The 20,387-nt window shown below is 41.8% G+C and overlaps 1 protein-coding gene across 3 annotated transcripts in view; it reads left to right on the plus strand.

Moving 5' to 3' along the window:
- Positions 1 to 3,085: 3,085 nt before the first annotated feature.
- The window catches only part of Zfp950l5 (zinc finger protein 950 like 5), a 28,452-nt gene continuing 11,150 nt past the window's right edge, over positions 3,086 to 20,387 (plus strand). For 2 of the 3 annotated variants that reach the window (XM_087575093.1, XM_087575092.1), the window contains exons 1-4: positions 3,086 to 3,202; positions 12,025 to 12,151; positions 12,342 to 12,402; positions 13,756 to 13,877. In XM_087575093.1, coding sequence (XP_087431219.1) covers positions 3,200 to 3,202; positions 12,025 to 12,151; positions 12,342 to 12,402; positions 13,756 to 13,877 — 313 coding nt within the window. In that variant the 5' untranslated portion in view covers positions 3,086 to 3,199. Of the gene's footprint in view, positions 3,203 to 6,199; positions 6,333 to 12,024; positions 12,152 to 12,341; positions 12,403 to 13,755; positions 16,922 to 20,387 lie in introns of those variants that run through there. The other variant, XM_087575091.1, reaches the window with a different exon arrangement.

The following is a 20,387-nucleotide window of genomic DNA, read 5'->3' on the forward strand; positions in this document are numbered from 1 at the left end:
GGGATGGAGGAGCCGCACACTCCTGCTGCATCACCTGCAGTTCACCTTGGGTCCCAGGCGCAGTCACAATCACCATGGGCTGGGCACTGGCTATGGTGAGGAGGACTGGAGATGCACGCCGCTTCTATGCACAGGGTCGGAGGTCCCTGCTGCGTGTCCTGCTGTTGGGCCCTGCTGTTACATCTGTTGTTGCTTCTGCGTGCATCACAGGGATTCAATCACAGCTGCTGCCTCAGCCACAGCATCTACACCATCTGACCTCCACCACCTGCTGACTGCTGTAGGACTCAGGACTTCACCACTCCAGCAGGCCTCCCCATCACCATGATGCCCTGCTTACAGCTGCCTGCCCCGGAGAGTGGGAAGAATTTGAAGAAAGATGGACATAGGACGAAAAGGGGAAAGTGATGTAATATATTTAATTAAAATGCATAAATTAGTTTTTAAATAAAAAGTGGCTATAAAGATAGCTTAGCAGTTGAGAGCATTTGGGTGTTGCTATTGAGAACCCTTGTTACATCCCCAGAAACCTCATAGTAGCTAACCATTTACTAGGACTCCAGTCGCTGGCACTTCCTGCCTCCTTCTAGCTTGTGTTACTACTGCATGTGTACACACACACACACACACACAAACACACACACACACACGTGCCCCGACCCGCAGGGCAGTCGACCAGGGTCTGGGGTACACCTAGGAGAGAATGGGGGACAAGAGACGCAAAGAACGGACAGCAAGTCAAGAAGTCTGATCAAGCTGACAATTTTTAATTTTTCTCAGGCTGAAGATATACTGGTAGAAGCAAAATGTGGGGAGGAGTTGGGTGACCACAAAGAATGGGCCTGGCTTGATAACCAGGATATTGGCCAGGTAAATCAGCCAAGCGGGGGAACAGCAGGGTGGGTTGCTTAGTGACCTGACCGTCAGTGCCTGACCACCAGTACTCAGTGATCTGACACCTAGATTTATGCTATCTATTGAATTTATGTAGAGCTGCAGGTGCTGCTTTGATCTAACCTAAGGCTATTGTTTTTTGTTCTATCATAAGGCTAAAATATAATTGCTTTTTAACCTGAAGAATATTGCTTATTATTCCAGCATAAGGCTAGAACACAATTGCTTTTTAACTTGAAGGCTGCTTTCGCCATCTCAAGGCTGCTCCCAACACACACGTATATTGAAAATAAACCTTAAAAAATATAATTCTATAGAGTGATACCACAGCCCTAAGACAGACAGAATACTGACAGAGCTAGTTTGCAAGGAAGCAGCTGTGGCCTTCCTCTGAGCCAGCCTGCTCAGAGGCTAAAGCAGCCATACTGTGAGGTTAGAATAGCTCAGCAAATCTGTTCCTCTAAGGAAAATTGTCCGCAGTTCAGATAGGTGAGTTTTCCTTGATGTTTTCTGAATTTGAATCCTATGTATATGTGGCACCTACCTGTTAGATCATACGCAGATCAATCATAACAGCCAGCACTGGCTCCTAAGCAATATTTCAAGGTTTTAACTCTTTACTAGGTTTTAACTAAGACCTTACAGCATTAGCTGAACAACCCAGAGGCATCTCTGTCCATAATTTTTATAATGTACATGTTTCTGCTGACTTTAGCTAAGAATATCCAGAGATATTTAACCTCTGCTTTGACATCATGACCATGTTCATGAGAGGATTTAACTTAGCATGCATAGGAATTGAAAAACCTATAGAGAACAAATTCAGACTCCCTCAATAAAATCCCAGGGTTCCTTAGTTGAAGAAAGGCATTATTTTGGAAATGACTCCTATGCTCACCTTTCTTGCCACGTTGGGGGTGGGGGGAGGCGGGGCAGGGTATCTATCTCAGTACTTCTGACTTGACGGATGTGATGGCTGTTCTTGGTAGTCAAACTGACTACATGTGGAACTAACAAACCAAAAGAATTTGGGCGCTAGGCAGGATTTTTCTTAAGTATAGCTTTTGAAGTGGGAAATCTCTTCTTTAATCCGGATGTTTTGAGGTGATAAATCCACCTTTAATCTAGGCCATAGCTTCTGGTGTGAGCCTACATATATAAAGGACACTGAAGATGGCGGTTCTTTGTCGTCTTGTCCTACTGGTCTAACAGTGGCTGTCTACCAATGGAAAGTTGAAGAATCCAATCGTGGTTTAGCCCATGTGGCTGGATGTCTCAGTTGGTCTTCAGAAATACCAGAATTCCAAAGAAGTGGGCTCTAATTCCAGTAAAACAAAACAAAACAAAATAAAATAAAACTACCACCACCACCACCACAACAAACTTGCTAGCCACCAGTTAGATGACAGCCTGTGAACCATTCTGATAAATATACTTTCTACCTACATAGAGAGATTGGTTCTATCAGTTCTGTTCATCTAGAGAAGCTTCACTAATACGGTTGTGAGGGTTTTCTTGTTTTTTTTACTTTCCCACTGAGGAAGATGTGACAGCTGGCAAAAGTGCTCCTCCTTGTTTGTCACCTGTTTCCTTCTTTTCTCCCAGGCTTTTCTCATACCTACCAGGTGAGAAGTAGCTGCAGTTTATCTGAACCCAGAACGGGACCACAAAACAAAACTCTTGTTTCCTAAAATCTCTCTTTAACTATTATTATTCTGGGCACCCTTCCACTTGTGGGACAGATTAATAATAACTCCATTGCAAGTTGAGTAAGGGGTTATGCAAGCTAACCGCCTTGATTCCAGGAAGAAGGGGAAGTGCCTAAGGTCTGAGTGCTGTGAAGGGAGCTCTGAAGTCTGGACCTGGTGAGCACAGGGTCACTGCCCACAAAGGGCAGGAGCAGGCAGCTGAGCAGTGGAAGCTGAGTGGTTAATCATCCCCCGGGCTTGGTGGGAGACAGTTGGGTAGGCTGTTGGAGGACAGGCGCAAGTGCCACTAAAACGCAAATCTCTGAAGATCTGGAAAAGATCTGACTCTGAACTGAGGTCTGGATAGGAACCAAAAGTGCGGTGTCTCTTCCGCACACTCAGCCCTTAGTGAGGTGCTCATGTCACTCAAGACGCACCGGCCAATCAGAACCTTCAGGCAGGCCTGCCAGTCAGATGAGGAGGCAGGTTCTTCCGGGTACCGTGAGGCAGTTTCCACTTACTGGCTGGCTGAGCAGGCTTGAATGAATAGATAGATGAGCTCTGAGGCTTGCAGTTGGGTGCTGTGAGGTGCGCTTGGCAAGCTCCGAAGTTGCGACATGGTGAGGACAGGGCCACTGCCAACAACGGGGAGGAGCAGGAGGATGAAAAGCGGGAGATGGAGTGGCGGGTCTTTCCCGGGGCTGGGTGGGAACGGCGGCCAGGTTGGGCCATTCATGAGGTCCCTGGTGGTCCTAGTCACTCACTGGACCCAGCAGTAGCCTCTGAATAACTTCACTATTGGGGCCGCATCTATGCAGAGCATTGGGAACGTGGCTTCTGTGTAGAAACATCCTTGGCAGGATGCCAAACTCAGAGAGCCCCGGTTTCTCCTAAGTTCAATCCTTAGTATTTAACATGGTGTACGAACCATTTGGAGTTAATTTTGTGGAGATGGTAAAAGGCATCTCATGTGTTGGGTAGCAACGCACTATTAAGCTGTGCTGCAAAAGAATTGGTGATGTAAAGGATTTACTAACGCTTAGGAGGTAGTAGGTCGCACCAAGTAGAATTAGCCGAGGGAGGGCTGCCTGTTAAACACCCCACAGGTAAGCAGTGTGCTAACCAGGGCAAGCACAGATTAAAATGCTAGGATACAAATGTTTATTCACCAGGATTGTCCAGAAATAAGGTTCCAACCCATAACAAGAAACTAAGCACATCCCCTCATCAAAGAGGCCTCTAACAAGGAGCTTGATGAGGCATTACAGGATCGCAACCAACATTAAGGCCTGCTGTGCCCTAAAGGTTCAGTTTTCTTCTTGAGAAAAGCAAAGTACTGCCACATGGGCAAGATGACACCGGATTACAACTATTTGAAAAGGAAAAACAAAAACAAAAAACAAAAAAACAAAACCATTGTTGTGTTGAGTGCAGGCCTGATCAAGCAAGCCTTTCTTTCCCTGAGGTCCACATGGACTGAGGATGACTCAAAGGCCCTGGCCCCAGACCATGACCAGTTCTCCCAAGCACACTCCTGGTTTTAAGAGAAGGAGATCTGTTTTATCTCAGGGCCTTATGGAGGGGTTGCATCAGATTCTGAAAACACAACTCTTCCTAGTGCATGGGGCACTAGTGCATTGTTATTGGTCCCAAGGCCACTAAAGGCTTGGTCAGGAATGTTCTTGAGATACCCTGACTTCCCCTTGTGAGGCACTATTTGATTAGACTTCTGAGTGTGTCCCATTGTATGATGTTTCTGCTAACTTCATAGTTTCTTCATCTTTCTGCTGACTTCATAGATGTCTCCCATTTCCTTCCATTTCCTCCATGTAAGTAGTGTACAAGATGGCATTCTTCTTAAGAAGCCTACTTAGCATAATGCATAGCTTGTGCAAGACCTCCCCACCCCAGGTTTATACTTTCTATCTTGTCCTTTTCCTATGTTTTTACCATCTCAGACCGTCCACTTAGGGCCCTGCCACTGAAGAATGACCTGCAGCTTTAGGGCACTGGTATACTTAAGAAATAATCCTGGGGATATCTTTGCTGAATAACTCTCCCATCTTTCTAATGGCTAGAGGTGCAGTCTCCAGTCCATGTTTAAATTGTTCAAAACATAACTTGGGACCTGAACCTAAAAGAGATGTAAGGGTGACAGTATATGAGGAATCCAAAATCAGTCCTAGGCTGGCTTCTTTTTTAGTATTAACCAGTGTAGCTGGTCTTTGCTACTTTGAGGTTTCTTATTTTCCCACCCCTCCCCCACTTTTACCCGCTAACACCAGATAGGAGAGAAACAAGGATAGAGGAGAAAGAGATGCTTTGCTTCTTCTTTGAACACGGCTACTAGCAAACCAAAGCCAACCTCCTAAAAGACCAACAGCTCCCAACCCTGTGTCTTGTGTGTGTGTGTGTGTGTGTGTGTGTGTGTGTTGGGGGGGGGGGGTCCTCGAATTTGTGTATCCTCCAAAAGGTTCCTAGAATTTCAAAAGTCACACCATCACAGAAATTGGGCAGCTGACAAAACGATGCTGCAGCTGGAGCATGAGGCCAATTATGGTCATAGCTACAGATAGTCAAACAAATCATGGTTGTGGCTACAGATAGTCAAAAGCAGCCTCGGGGGCTGGGGATTTAGCTCAGTGGTAGAGCGCTTACGTAGGAAGCGCAAGGCCCTGGGTTCGGTCCCCAGCTCCGAAAAAGAGAAAAAAAAAAAAGAAATGAGAAAGTGTTTAGGGGTTGGGGATTTAGCTCAGTGGTAGAGCGCTTGCCTAGGAAGCGCAAGGCCCTGGGTTCGGTCCCCAGCTCCGAAAAAAAGAACAAAAAAAAAAAAAAAAAAAAAAAAAAAAAAGCAGCCTCACATTGCTATACCTTGGATAAGGAAAGCACATTCTTGTAATATTTCTGTGTTTTTTAAAGATACCAAAATTCTAGAATTCTCAAAAATGTCACTATAAATCAGAGGTATTATAAATTTTTTAATTAATCTTTCAATTGTGTGTAAAGTGATTTCTCTCTGGGGAGGCATTTTATTTCTAAAACAGCGGTATCTTCAGCCTTTCATAAAAAAATTTCTGAGACAAGCTGTTTTGACTCAGGTTACCTTGATTCTGGTCTCGCTCCCCAGGGCAATGACCTTGCTTTTGTCTTGATTAAACGTCCTAAATCCCTAGGTTAAAGGGATATATCTTAACAGAGATTTAAAATTACCCACTTCAGTCATGTCATTAACTCTCCAAAGCAGCAACAGGAAAAAGATTTGCATGTGGAGCATGGCTTCTGCCTTCAGACCAGAACAGGAGCAACACTTTACTGTGTGCACTGCAGGGTGAAACGGTAGGCAATGGGTACATCACAGACTAAAGTTTAAGGGAGTCAGCTGCAGGGGTCACCATTGTGAAGAAGAACCTGATTCAGGCAGGGTGGTGATTTTGTAAATTCATGGCATGTATTCATGGATATTAGTGAAAACAGACCAGATTGTTGGGTGCACGATTTGAGCTAATGAATACTGAATTACCAGTGAGGGGACTGTCTTATGGAGATATGGACAATCTCTATTGACACAGTTAAGTATGCTCAGAGGGTTGAGACACAGGCCTTTGGTTGTAGCCATTTCATCTGCTAGGGAATGGCCTGTTCTTTTTTACAGTCAGTATAGCTATGCTTTCCTTTTTCAGTTATATTTACCTTTTTAAGAAGTCAATTGTCGGGGCTGAGGTGCGGGAGCGGGGCTGCGCGGCTGCGGAGGTAGGGAGCACGGCGGGCGGCGCGGGGGGGGGGGGGCGGGAAGAAGTCAATTGTCGGTATTGCTTTTTAATTTTCATTTTCTTAATGCATCACTGTTCCAATCTCTTGTTTCTTTTCTCCAATGACTCCAGGTCATTTAGAATTTTATCCCTTTTTCTCAAGTGTTTTATTTGTTTCTACTTAGAGCAATCTCTTCTGTAGCTCAGGCTTGCCTCATCCTATGTAGTTAAAACTTGTTTTGAACACCTAATCCTGCCTCCCCTGTCCAGGGCCTGGAAGACAGTCCTGCAATTCCTCTGGGCTGGGCCCTGACCAATCAGTGAGGAGGAAGAGAGACCAGAAAATAAGTGTCTTCCTGACTCCCTGACATTTACAGGAGAATTAGAAATAAAGAGGGACCAGTGTAAAAGAATTGAGTTCATTGTCCACCTTTGAAGCTGTTGTACTCACAGCACAGAAGGGACAGGCCAGGCCAGGAAGGAAGGTGAGAGCTTTCCTGCTGTGAAAGTAGTTGGCATTAGTAGTGGGTAGTCAGATAATCAATTTTAGATGAGCAATAAAAGTCCAATATAGAGCATATATATCATAGAGCAGGACAATCAAGTTTCTAATTAAGGATCTGAACTTATTTCCAAAAACCATATTTCTGTACTTACACTAGTTCAACCAAAACGGAAGATCAACCAAACTGGCATGTCTGTACCTAACAGGAAAGCTATTTTTCCTGTCTGAAGGTGCACAGCCTGAGAGGAAAGGTGTGAGTGTATTTGGTGTGCTCTAGTACACATGTCTAATCCCTGGAGAAAATTGAAACATAGAGCCTGGTTCAACTTTTCAAAAAAGTCTTTTATTATAATTAAATCTTTTCAAACTTCTCTTTTCTCTGAATGTTTAACAAATCCGAGTGGACCTGGCTGTCAGGTTCTCCCAAGCATCCCTCAGTCCCTACCTGTCACAGGTATGGCTGGTATATCCACCCTTTAGTTTAGGGATTGTGCTGCCCTTGTCTCAGCGGCCCTTCCTTAAGTAATGTAGTTTACAGTTGTATAAATGAGTAAAAGATATTCTACATAATCCATTTACCAATATACAGTTAGTGTGTGAAACTGAGACTGATGTGAAATAATGGACAAACCCATAGAAAGAAGACTTTATTATATATCTGATGACACAGAATACATTGAGTCACATAAATGATATCTCACTAAGTATGACTTAATTGAAAAAACAAGGAGTGGAGATCAAACGTGGTCCAGAATTGAACAATGAATCTGGCTGGGACACAGGATTGTGTATTAGCATGCAAAATAAACTGATAGCAGTGAGTTGGGCTTTCCCACATATATCAACTAAAAGTAGTTAAAAACATGTTGTATTGTTGTAGCTGATATAAAATTGCATATATTTAATGTATGTATCCTGGTACATTTGGACATAATATCTGCACCCAGGCAACCCCATTGTGCATTGGGTTATGGATAGGGAGGTTGATTCTAACTGCATGGAGGGTGGACATTTGCCCAGCTGTTGTACTGATTAAGGCATATTAAAGTATAAAGGCGGTGCATATCTTTCTTCTGGGAGCATAAATGGTCTAAGACAGGTAAAAACAGGATTTTTCAATGTTTCTGACTACATGTTTTCTGTATTATAAGTTTAAGTTTTTGATAGTTTGGGGACTTTCTGTGGAGAAACAGTTTCAGTTTCCTCTTCCTGATCCTGAAGGCCTCTCCTCATTCCTTGGCAAATCTGTGCTTTCCAGTTCTTGCCATCACCAATGTTTGGGGCTTTGCTACTGAAGTGATTGATATGGGTAACACATTGGATTTGGGTTTTAAAACTTTCTCACATATTATTGTCTCTGTGTCCTAATTAGCTTCAGTCATGAACATTTTAGAGCCCACAGTCATCTGAGGGAGCCTCACTTGGGGGCATGGCCCTCATCAAAATGGCTGGCTGCTGTGTCAGTGAGAGACTGTGTGGGGTGATGATTGATGTGGGAAGGCTCTTCCACTGAGGGTGGCAGGATCCCTAAGCAAGTGGGCCTGGGCTGGGTAAGAGAGCTGGCAGAGCGTGAGACAGGGACCAAGCAAGGGGGCAAGGCAGGACACAGTGTTTGTCCATGTTTTTTGCCTTCATTATTGAAGCTTGAGTTTTGATCCTAAGCTCCCAAAATGATGGACTGTGATCTGACAGGACCCAACAAGTGAACCTGTTCATTACCTGAGATGCCTTTGCTGAGAGGATTCAATCACAGCAGCCGCAGATCAGCAAGGTGCTGCAGCAAGAATCGTAGGGAAAAAGTAATTTGCTGCAGGACAGAACCTCTGAATGTTCTCTTTTGGAGGAATGTGGTAACTATAAGGGTCTGAGATGGCAAACAGCATAGAAAGCTGTAGACAGAGCCTAATCAGCTGTTCTTGTAGCACCTGGAAAGTCAGAGCATTGCCAGTAATGCAGACAGAAGTTCAAGTCATAGGATTTCAGTATAAAATATACTACAAGGAAAATTTAGCCAGAGGTCATTTGTGTGGTATTTTGTCCCAAAATCTTTCTTGTTCTGCCCATTCCCTGGGGAATTAAGGCAGATAGAATTAAAAAATAATGGGCTGAATTCTTAGATTGAATATTGAATCTCTTGGATGAGTATTACCATTCAGGAGTCCCCTGAAGAAAAAAAAAAAAAAAACAAGTGGGGCTTAATAAATGAAAAGTGTATGTTTTGTAGAGACAAACAGCTCTGGGTAGCTTTACATGGCAGCCAAAGCTGAAACAGATCCCTGAATTTTCAAAGAGATTATCACCATGAAAGAGAAAGCCCTTGCTCAGGATTGGAAGCCTAAGAAGATGCCTTAAGGGAACCACTCCCTCCTGCTAAGCCTTCAGTTAATGGAAGGGGGAGAAGGCAAAGTGATCCCCAGTCCCTGCAAGGGACTTCATACAAAACTGCTACACCTGTGGTCCAAGCATGGCAGGGTCCATCCCAAATCCAAACTTGGCAGGAGCACCCAAGTTCTGGAAACAAGAAAGATGCAAAATTTAAGATCAGATTCTTCCCCTGTGGTTTCAGTTCAGCACTGTTCCAGCCATTCATATTTGGCAGAGTCAGAGCCCCAGTGAGGGAGAAAACTGTGAGAGGGCATTGCATGAACCTATGAGCATGAAGCCTGAGTTGCATTTCGAGACCACAAGATGTTGAGATACCTAAGCTGTGAGACATCTCTCGTGGGGAGCTGCATATAGAGAGTGGAAGAAACTAAACTGAGAGATGTATGAGAAGTTGCGGGGATAGGGCCATCTAAGCATTTTGAAACTGAGGCCCCATGTATCTGAGGCAGAGCTACAGGATTTGTTGTTTACCCTGCTGGGTTTCTTGCTTCTGTCTAATCTTCCCTCACTATGTACACATTTCTCTCTGTTGGAATTGGTGGGGTATTCTGTGCCATTGTATATTAGAAAGATATAACTTGCTTTCTGTGTTGGTACTTTGTCTAGGTTTGCCTGACTCCCTATAAAAGGGGCTCTCTTTCCTGCTTTCTTGTGCTTGCTCTGTCCTCTTGCCCCTTACCCTCTCTCTCCATTCCCCTCCTCCCTCCCTCTCTCCATGTGCTCCTGAATGGCCTCTCCTCCTCCTCCTCCTCCTCCTCCTCCTCCTCCTCCTCCTCCTCCTCCTCCTCCTCCTCCTTCTTCCTCTCTCTCTCTCTCTCTCTCTCTCTCTCTCTCTCTCTCTCTCTCTCTCTCTCTCTCTGCCTTTCTCTATCTCTACTACCCTCTCAACTCCCCTCCCCATACCCTGATTGAACTCTGTTCTATCCTATGCTGTCGTGTGGCTGGTCCTTCAAGGGTAAGGGATGCCTCAGCCTGGGCCTACGGAGGTACCCCCTTCCCCCACACCTGACTGCACATTCACCAAACATATTCCCTCTCTCCTGTTTATTTTTATAAAACACAGCATTCTGATTTTATAAGATGTGGCAATAGAGAGATTGTCTTGAGTGTCAGAAAAGACTTTGAACATTTGAACAGTGTTTGAGCTCTTGCAGACTCTTAGGATCTTTGAAGTTAGAGTAAATGCAGTCTTATCCTGGGGTGACCATTAGGGTCAGGATGTAGTTGACTGAGTCAAAAGCTCCCAGATAGGAGTTTAAACACTTGTCTCTCCTTTGGGGCTTTCTTTGGGGAATTTATAGAGGTGTTTGTAGGAGGAGCCTTTCTAGATTCCTTATTGGGGATGGGATTGGGTGTCTATAGACTCAACCCTTTTCCTGTTTGGTGTGTGTGTGTGTGTGTGTGTGTGTGTGTGTGTGTCTAGTGATTGAAACTGATCAGTGAGCTTCCTTCTCATGTGGTCATGCCTTCCACATTATAGACTCTATCCCTAAATCACAAAGGAGGCAGTAGAAACGATTGCTGTACAGTGCTAAACTATTTTGTGAACCTGGTTTTTATTATTATTAGTTTTAATCTTGTTGGGTTTGGTTTTCCTTTTGTTTTTGAAGACAATGTTTCTCTGTGTATCCCTAGCTGTTCAGAAAGTAGGTATGTAGAACGTGCAGGCATCAAATTTAAAGTTCCACTTCACTCTGGCTCCAGAGCTCTGGGAGTAAATGTGGGTCAACAGGCATGGCTGTTTGTTTGTTTGTTTGTTTTTATATTATTGGTTGATTAGCCTGAAATGTAGATTTCAGTACATGTCAAACATATACTGTTGTATTGTTCTTCATCCACCTGAATTTTGAAATCTGGCAGAGAGAATATTTATCAGGATGACGTGTGTTCATGATAATACTGCCTGAGCTTTCTGAGTCATCAAGTTGCAGGTACATATTATTCTTCCTACCTGTTGTGTTTGTTTGATTTTTTTTTAATGAATGAGTATTTTGCCTGTATGCTTGAGTATGCACCTCATGTAGTCAGAAGATGGCCTCAGACTTCCTGAACTTGGAGTAATGAATAGTTCTGAGGCCTCTTGTAAGTATTGGCAGTTGAGTGCAATCATTTGTAAGTCCAGCAGGAGCTCTTCACGCTGAGCCATCTCTCCTGCCCTGTGTTGCTGATTTAGGACCAACCTTTACATTGCTAATATTTTCATCTGTCCATTTATAATTGTTTAAATATGGATCCCTTTTAATAAGATCTTATTAATGTTACAGTTTCAACTGGAGCACTTCAGGATTCTGGGAGATGAATATAGAACTGGAATGAGTACAATTCTTTGAGGGAACTTCAGTAAAAACCTCAGTTCTTTTTCTCTTTCTTGTTTGATTGATTTTTACAGGGGAGATAGGGTCTTGAAATGTACCTCTGTCTGTCCTGGATAGACAGGCCGGCATCCAACTCAATGAGATACACCTGCCTCTGACTCCTGAATGCTAGGATTAAAGGCGGAATCTCAATATCTCTCTCTCTCTCTCTCTCTCTCTCTCTCTCTCTCGCTCTCGCTCTCGCTCTCTCGCTCTCAGCATTTCTCCTGCAAGGCTATATATCTTACTCAAAGAGTGAAGCAATGACAGAGCTGAACCTCATTATTCAGTTTAATTCTAAGATAGCTTGGTGATTACATTAGCACCTCTGGGTCAAGAAATAAGTGGAGGAAGCACCAGAGGTATATGAATATATTATCAGTGAAGTATCCATTTACAGTGTTGTCTGTATCATGGTTTCTTTTGTACACATGTGTGGGATGTTTTAGAATGCACTGACCTATGATGATGTGCATGTGAACTTCACTCGAGAAGAATGGATTTTACTGAATCCTTCACAGAAGAATCTCTACAAAGATGTGATACTGGAGACCTACAGGAACCTCACTGCTATAGGTAAGATGTGAATTTTCTTTCACTTTTTCAAATAAAAGAACAACTGTTTCTTTGTTACTGGTGCTCTTCTGTAATTTCAATTGAGAACAAGGAAGAATGAGGTGAATAAATCTGGTTCACTGAAGACAGTAAGTTATGTTTTCCTTAATTTCCAATAATATAGCATATATTTTCTGGTACTGTATTTTAGGTTATAATTGGGAAGACCATAATATTGAAGAACATTGTCAAAGTTCAAGAAGGCATACAAGGTAATTTAATGTGCAAGTTGTTATGAATATGGCTTGAAGAAATTTTAATGTGTCCTAGAAAATTTTTAAAAAGCAAGTATAAAAAAGCATTTCTTAAAGTATGTTGATGATTATTAAATTCTCAAAAATCGGGGCTGGGGATTTAGCTCAGTGGTAGAGCGCTTACCTAGGAAGCGCAAGGCCCTGGGTTCGGTCCCCAGCTCCGAAAAAAAGAACCAAAAAAAAAAAAAAATTCTCAAAAATCCATGAACCTCAGTGTCAGGTGTCTGATTTGTGTTTGCAAGGCATTCCTCTGAGAAAAAAGGAAATAATGCCTCATCAGAAATTACCATTTACTAGCCACATTGCAACTGCCCTGTAGACCTGACAAACTATTTAGACTCATAATACTCACATATTTTTTTTTTGGTTCTTTTTTTCGGAGCTGGGGACCCAACCCAGGGCCTTGCGCTTCCTAGGCAAGCGCTGTACCACTGAGCTAAATCCCCAACCCCATAATACTCACATATTGCAAAACATAAACATTGAACAGGTGCATATGTCCAAAACCCTCTAGTAAGGAAATATTCCATCCTAAAGTTGGTGTTGCTCATATACCTGTAGTAACACTGCTAAGGTTAGTGAGAGGGGCAGTTTATGAGAGTCAAGAATGTTGTTAGGGAGAAACCTTAATCCCCATACCGTATGTCTTTGATGAAGAAAATGTCAAACTGTGTGAATGCAATGTGGAAATCTTCATTTCTTATCCTTCTTTTAATAAGTATATCATGCCTCCCACTGGATGCAAGCCATGTGAGCACAGGGCTATTGAAAGAAGCAGTGTACCTCTCTCTTTCCCAGAACTATTAGAAGATATTCCCCATTTGAGTAGACTTCCTCAGTGTCTACAAGCTAATAATTAGTTTTCCATTTTCAACGAGAATATATCCACAAACTGGCACTGAAGAAAATTCCTGAGTACTAGGAATGTGGAAAATTTTCTCTGGCCAGTTTCCATTGTAAATTCTATATGCAAATGTAGTGTATTTTGCACTATAGGATAATAAGAAATTGATGAATGCACTCAATGTGGTAAAGCTCAGAGTTCTTCCAGTTCTTTTCAAATATGTAAAAAATCTCATAGAGAAAAAGGACACTACGGATGTGAGCCATGTAATAAACGCTCTTACCATTACAGGTGTCTTCAAAGAAGCAAAGCAACCCATAATGAGGGGGGAACCATGAGTGTAAACAAAGTGATAAAACCTTAAGATCTGATTCAGACTGAATTGTAAAATTAATGCCTAAAGATAAAAAGATTCATTGGTATATAGAATGTGGTAAAACTTTCACATGTGCCAATTATGTTTGCAGACATGAAGGAAGTCCTCCTGGAGAGAAACCCTCTGAATATACTCAGTGTGGTAAAGCCTTGGCCTATCACAGTTATCATCAACGACATGAAAGAATTCATACTGGAGAGAAACCCTATGAAGGTAGTCAATGTGGTGAATTTGCATACCAGAGTAGTCTCCAAATACACAAAAGAACATGTACTAAAGAGAAACCCTACAAATGTAATCAATGTGATAAAGCCTTTTCACAACACGGTTACCTCAGAACCCATAAAAGAACACATACTGGACAGAAGCCCTATGAATGTAATCAGTGTGGTAAAGCCTTTGTATATCGCTGTTATCTTCGAATACATGAGAGAACACATACTGGAGAGAAACCCTACAAATGTAATCAATGTGATAAAGCCTATTCTCAGCACAGTCATCTTCAAATACATAGAAGAACACATACTGGAGAGAAACCTTATAAATGTAATCAATGTGATAAAGCATTTGCATGTCCCAGTCATTTTCAGAGGCATGAAAGAATTCATGCTGGAGAGAAGCCCTATAAATGTAATCTATGCGATAAAGCCTTTGCATGCCAAAGTAGTCTCCGAATACATAAAAGAACACATACTGGAGAGAAGCCCTATGAATGTAATTATTGCGGTAAAGCCTTTGCATATCATGGTCAACTGAAAGTACATAAAAGATCACATGCTGGAGAGAAATCCTATGAAGACATTCAATATCATGAAGTGTTTGCATATCACAGTAGTCTCCAAATATATAAAAGAACGTATGGTGGAGAGAGACTATATGAGTGTAATCAATGTGGTAAAGTCTTTGCATGTCCTAGTAACCTTCAAATACATAATAGAACACATACTGGAGAGAAACCCTACAAATGTAATCAATGTGATAAAACCTTTTCACAGTACAATAATCTTCAAATACATAAAAGAACACATACTGGAGAGAAGCCATATGAATGTAATTATTGTGGTAAAGCCTTTGCATATCATGGTTATCTTCACATACATAAAAGAATGCATACTGGAGAGAAACCTTACCAGTGTAATGAATGTGATAAATCCTTTTCACAACAGAGTTATTTCCAAATACATAAAAAAACACATACTGGAGAGAAACCTTATGAATGTAAGCAATGTGGTAAATCCTTTGCCTCTCATGGTCAACTTCAAAGACATGAAAGAATTCATACTGGAGAGAAACCTTACAAATGTAATGAATGTGATAAATCCTTTTCACAACAGAGTTATTTCCAAATACATAAAAAAACACATACTGGAGAGAAACCTTATGAATGTAAGCAATGTGGCAAATCCTTTGCCTATCATGGTCAACTTCAAAGGCATGAAAAAGTTCATATTGAAGAGAAACCTTACAAATGTAGTGACTGTGGTAAAGCCTTTACATGTCGTTTTAATCTCCAAAGACATAAAAGAACACATACTGGAGAGAAACCTTATGAATGTAACCAATGTGGTAAAGCCTTTGCCTATCATGATTATCTTCAAATACATAAAAGAACTCATACTGGAGAAAAACCCTATGAATGTAGTCAATGTGGTAAATCCTTTTTATGTCACAGTAGTCTCCGAATTCATAGAAGAATACATATTGGAGATAAACCCCATGAATGTGATCGTTAAAGTAAAGCCTTTGCAAGGCACAATGATCTTCAAAGGCATGAAACAAATCATACTAAAAAGAAACCCTATAAATATACTTAATATGGTGACGCCTTTGTACATTTCTATGGTCTTCATTGTCTCAAATCAGTCATACTGGAGAGACACCCTATGAATGGAAGCAATGTTGTTAAGCCTTTGCTCTTCATAGTTATCTTTAAATGCAGAAAAGACTACATACTGGAGAGAAACCTTCTATTGTACTCAATGTGATAAAGCCTTTGAGTTATGAGGGCTGCTTAGATCCAACACACCTCAAACACCAGGTCAATGCAATTCACAAGAATTCATTGTAATCAGGCCACCTCTGATCTGTGGAACTGCAACCCCAAGCCAGAATGTTATAGAGCTTTTTTTTTTTTTTAAGATTTATTATATCTAAGTACACTGCAGCTGTCTTCAGACACACTGGAAGGGGGCATCAGATCACATTACGGATGGTTGTGAGCCACCATGTGGTTGCTGGGAATTGAACTCAGGACCTCTGGAAGAGCAGTCAGTGCTCTTAACCACTGAGCCATCTCCCCAGCCCCCTGTTATAGATTTTTTTTTTTTTGGTTCTTTTTTTCGGAGCTGGGGACGGAACCCAGGGCCTTGTACTTCCTAGGCAAGCGCTCTACCACTGAGCTAAATCCCCAACCCCTGTTATAGATCTTTTAAGTTTGAAAATCAAAAACATCTGTGCCAAGTTACAATTAAATTTTTCCACCAATCAGGATTTGGGAATAGGGGCTTTCCTTATGTTGTTGATTATATCAACTGATACAGAATGTAGATTTTACAGTCTGACTAATTACGTTAATTTGTTCTTTTATGATTAGGAATACATATATGCTCCAAGAAGTAGGATTGCTATTTTTGGAGGGTTGGAAGGATGGAGAAGGGTAGTAGGAAAAGGAACCAACAAAATAGTCCAGTGCTGGCTTCATAAATGTCAACTATCCATGTATTATGATTTCCCTCTCTATTTTGTTTGTACCTGAAAATTCATATGGACAAAAGTCCTATGAATTTTAAACAATAAGGTAACTCTTTTAGATTTCACAAACTCTTCAGTTACATGAAATAACTCCTCCAGGTGTAAAACTTCGTGCGTGTGTATCAGTGCCTTTTCCGTCGCTGTAATAAAACATAATGTCTAAGGCAACTTATAAAAGAGTTTAATTTGGCTTATGGTTCCAAAGGGATATGGGATCAATATGTAATTGGCATCACAACAAATGTTGTACATGGCAGTAAAGCAGGAAGCTCAGTGCTCACATCCTCATCCTGCAGCATGAAGCAGAGAGTGGGAACTAGAAATGGTGTGTGACTGTAAATGCTCAAGTCCACCCCAAGTGACATATGTCCTCCAGCAGGGCAGCATTTCCTAAATCTTCCCAAGTGATACTACCAACTGAGGATTTATTTCTTTCACTTCAGTCTTACATCCTTGCTTTCTGTTACATGAACCAATTTATGCTAAAGAAAACTCTGCCTTTAGATGCCTCAACACCTGAGTTATAGGATGAATGCCTACACAAGAAGGGCATTTATGAGTAAAAATTATTTAACAATTTGTTTTAATTGTCAGTGTGCATGCGTGTACTGGTTCCCAAGAAGATGAGAACCTTTGATCTTCTTGTAGCAGGAATTACAGGATGTTGTCAAAAACCTGACCTTGGTCCTTGTACTGACTGGTTCTGTGTGTCAACTTGACACAAGCTGGAGTTAGCACAGAGAAAGGAGCCTCCCTTGAGGAAATGCCTCCATGAGATCCAGCTGTAAGGCATTTTCTCAATTAGTGATCAAGGGGGAAGGACCCCTTGTGGGTGGTACCATCCCTGGGCTGGTGGTCTTGGGTTCTAACCTCAGAATAATGCTGCTTTGCCTCTGAGCAGGCTGGCTTAGAGGAAGGCCACAGACGCTTCTATGCACGACTAGAAGGAGGTTGTTTTAACTAGCCTTGGTTGCTGCCTGTCTCAGGGCTCTGACATCATCATAGATAATTTCATTCTTTTTTTAAAAAACATTTTATTTATTTACCTCCCAGCCAAGCCCCACCCCCAAGTGAAGGGACAGGGTCATCAGCTCACAGTCAAAATTTCTGACCGATTCAGGGTTTTCTTTTAACCTTTTATTTTATATTTGGTGGTTTCCTATACATGACCATGCTCAGTACCTTCAGAGTCCAGAAGAGGGCATCAGATTTCCTGGAACAGGAGTTATAGCCAGTTGTTAGCCAACAGATGAGTGCTGGGGATAGAACCTGGATCCTCTGGATCAGCACTCAATGGCCTTAAACAGTGAGCCATTTCTCTAGGCTTGAGGTTCTGAACCCTCCTAATGCTGTAACCCTTTAATACAGTTCCTCATGTTTTAGTGACCCCCGCCCCAAGCCATAACATTTTATTGCTAATTTATAACCATAATTTTCCTACTGTAATAAATTGTAATGTAAATATCTGATATGCAGGATATCCGATATGAGAACCCTGTAGAATGGTATATTTAACCACCATGACCACAGGTTGAGAATCACTGATCTAAGCTATCTAGTTTTCATTTCATTTTTAATTGAAACACAATTACACCACTTTCTTCTCACCACTCCTCCATCTTTTCCCAAGTTCCCTGAAGGGCCCTGCTTAACATTATAAACCCCATTTTGCTTTTAGACTCCATTTTTTGTTTAACCTACCCTTAGATTGAACTCAGCTACTGGAAAACCCCCAACTTGTTCCAGGAATTGAGACATCCCTAGCAACAGCCGCTTCACCCCTAGTGACAATTAGCTCTTAGGAGGAAAGCACCTAAAGTTCCAGGCGTCTTAATTGTTCATACCAAGCTGAATCATCACTAGCCAACAGAAATGCACCAAGCTGCAATTTTCAAATGTTAACCAACCATGTAACTGCCAAGTTGGAAAGCCCCTTACCCTGCTGTGATCATAATAAGAAGGCAAGGCTTTACCAACTTGGGCCTTCCACACCCGTCCATTGCGTTGGAGAGTTGGAGGGTCTAAGCTTGAGCTTGAACAAAGACTCTTTGCTTTTGCATATGAGTTGGATTCCTGGTGGTCACTGGTGGCCTGTGAGGACCTGTGGTCTAGGCATAACACCCTTCTCATGTCCTCTCCCTTATAAAGTTTCTATATGCATTGTATGAATAAGGGTGCAGAAATATGTGAATACATCATGGTGAGTAAATTTTTTCTTTTGTAATGTGTATGGGTTTTGTTATGTGTCAGGGTTAATCACCAAACCATGTATTAGGTATTCAGTTAGAGAGTTCATCCTTGCCTGATGCTAATTCTCCCACATTAAGGAAGTTCTACTCCTTAATGATGAATGAGTCTGATCCCCTAATGATCTAAGCTGCCTTGGACAGAAAACACAATCAGGAATAGAAAACAGAAGCCAGAAAAGTAGCTCAGCAGTTAAGAACACTGAAAACTCTTCTATAGCATACAGGATCCATTCCAGCACAAATATGGTGGTTCAAACTACCCATAATTCCAGTTCCAGGGGATCTGACTCCCTCTTTGACTTCCCTCACCACTAGTTATGAACTAGATATGCAGACATACTTACAGGCAACACACACACACACACACACACACACACACACACACACACCACACACACACACACACACACACACACTCAAAAACGAAAGAGAAGAACAAAGCTTAATAACAGAGGGAAATGAGCATTGGAGAAGTGAGAAAATACCTTTAGAAAGTCTTTCAGTTGTTAGCCACTGTTCTAATATTATCATCATTTTCAAGAACAAAAATTATCTCGCATGTAAGCATACACCATTAGTCCTGCCACCAAGGAGACAGAGGCAGGATGATCACTCTTGAGTTTGAGGCCAGACCTAGTAGTCAGTTCCACAGTAAGACCCATCTCAAAAACAAACAGTAAAAGGTAAATATAATTTTAATTTGTGTGTAAGACTGAGTTCTGTTGCTATGCAGGGTCACTGTGATCACAGAAGCTCTTATTAATAAAAGCACTTAATTGAGGATTTCTTACAGTTTCAGAGGTTTAGTCCATTATCATGGCAGGGAGCGTGGCAGCTTGTAGGCAGACATAATGCTAGAGAGTAGCTAGCTGAGTTCTGTATCCAGACCATAGGCAGGAGAGAGAGAGAGAGAGACAGAGAGAGAGAGACAGAGAGAGAGAGACAGAGAGAGAGAGACAGAGAGAGAGAGAGAGAGACAGAGAGAGAGACAGAGAGAGAGGCAGAGGCAGAGAGAGGCAGAGGCAGAGAGAGACAGAGAATATTTTCCTAGCATGGGCTTATGAAACCTCAAAGTCAGTCCCTGCTGAATTCTTATCTGGTGAGTTCAGTAACCTGAAATGGAAATGAAAAGGACTCTGACTACTTGTTCTTCAAGCAAGTGGCCCTGAATAGCTTAAGCCATCTTTATTTATACAGAATTTCAGAGCATTCAAACACATATAGAGTTTCAGATTTTCTTTAATCATTATTCAAGACTCTCAACAATTACTTACTAAAATTCATCTTAAGTTCCCCTTATTTTCTTGTAGTCAGTGATTAACCTTTTCCCATATCTGAGCACAACTGTATTACAATCCAAATGATAATGTCATACCTAAGCACAACTGCATATTGCAGGCCAAAGTGACTTAAGTGCTGTATTGCAAGGCAAATGATTATATCTAGTCAGGCACATCTAGTTGGTGCACAGGCTTCATACATACAGTTTCATACAGTTTCAAAGTAAAAAGACGATTAGAATCCAAACAAACTTTTAATAAGACTATAACTGTCTTATTCAGGGTTTATATTCCTGCATCATGATCAAGAAGCAAGTTAGGGAAGAAAGGGTTTATTCAGCTTACACTTCCACATTGCTGTTCATCACCAAAGAAAGTCAGGACTGGAACTCACACAAGGCAGGAACTTGGAGGCAGGAGCTGCTGCAGAGGCCATGGAGGGG

This window comes from Rattus norvegicus, chromosome 10 (assembly GCF_021556685.1).
Source record: "Rattus norvegicus strain SHRSP/BbbUtx chromosome 10, alternate assembly SHRSP_T2T, whole genome shotgun sequence".
Taxonomy (NCBI): Eukaryota; Metazoa; Chordata; class Mammalia; order Rodentia; family Muridae; genus Rattus; species Rattus norvegicus.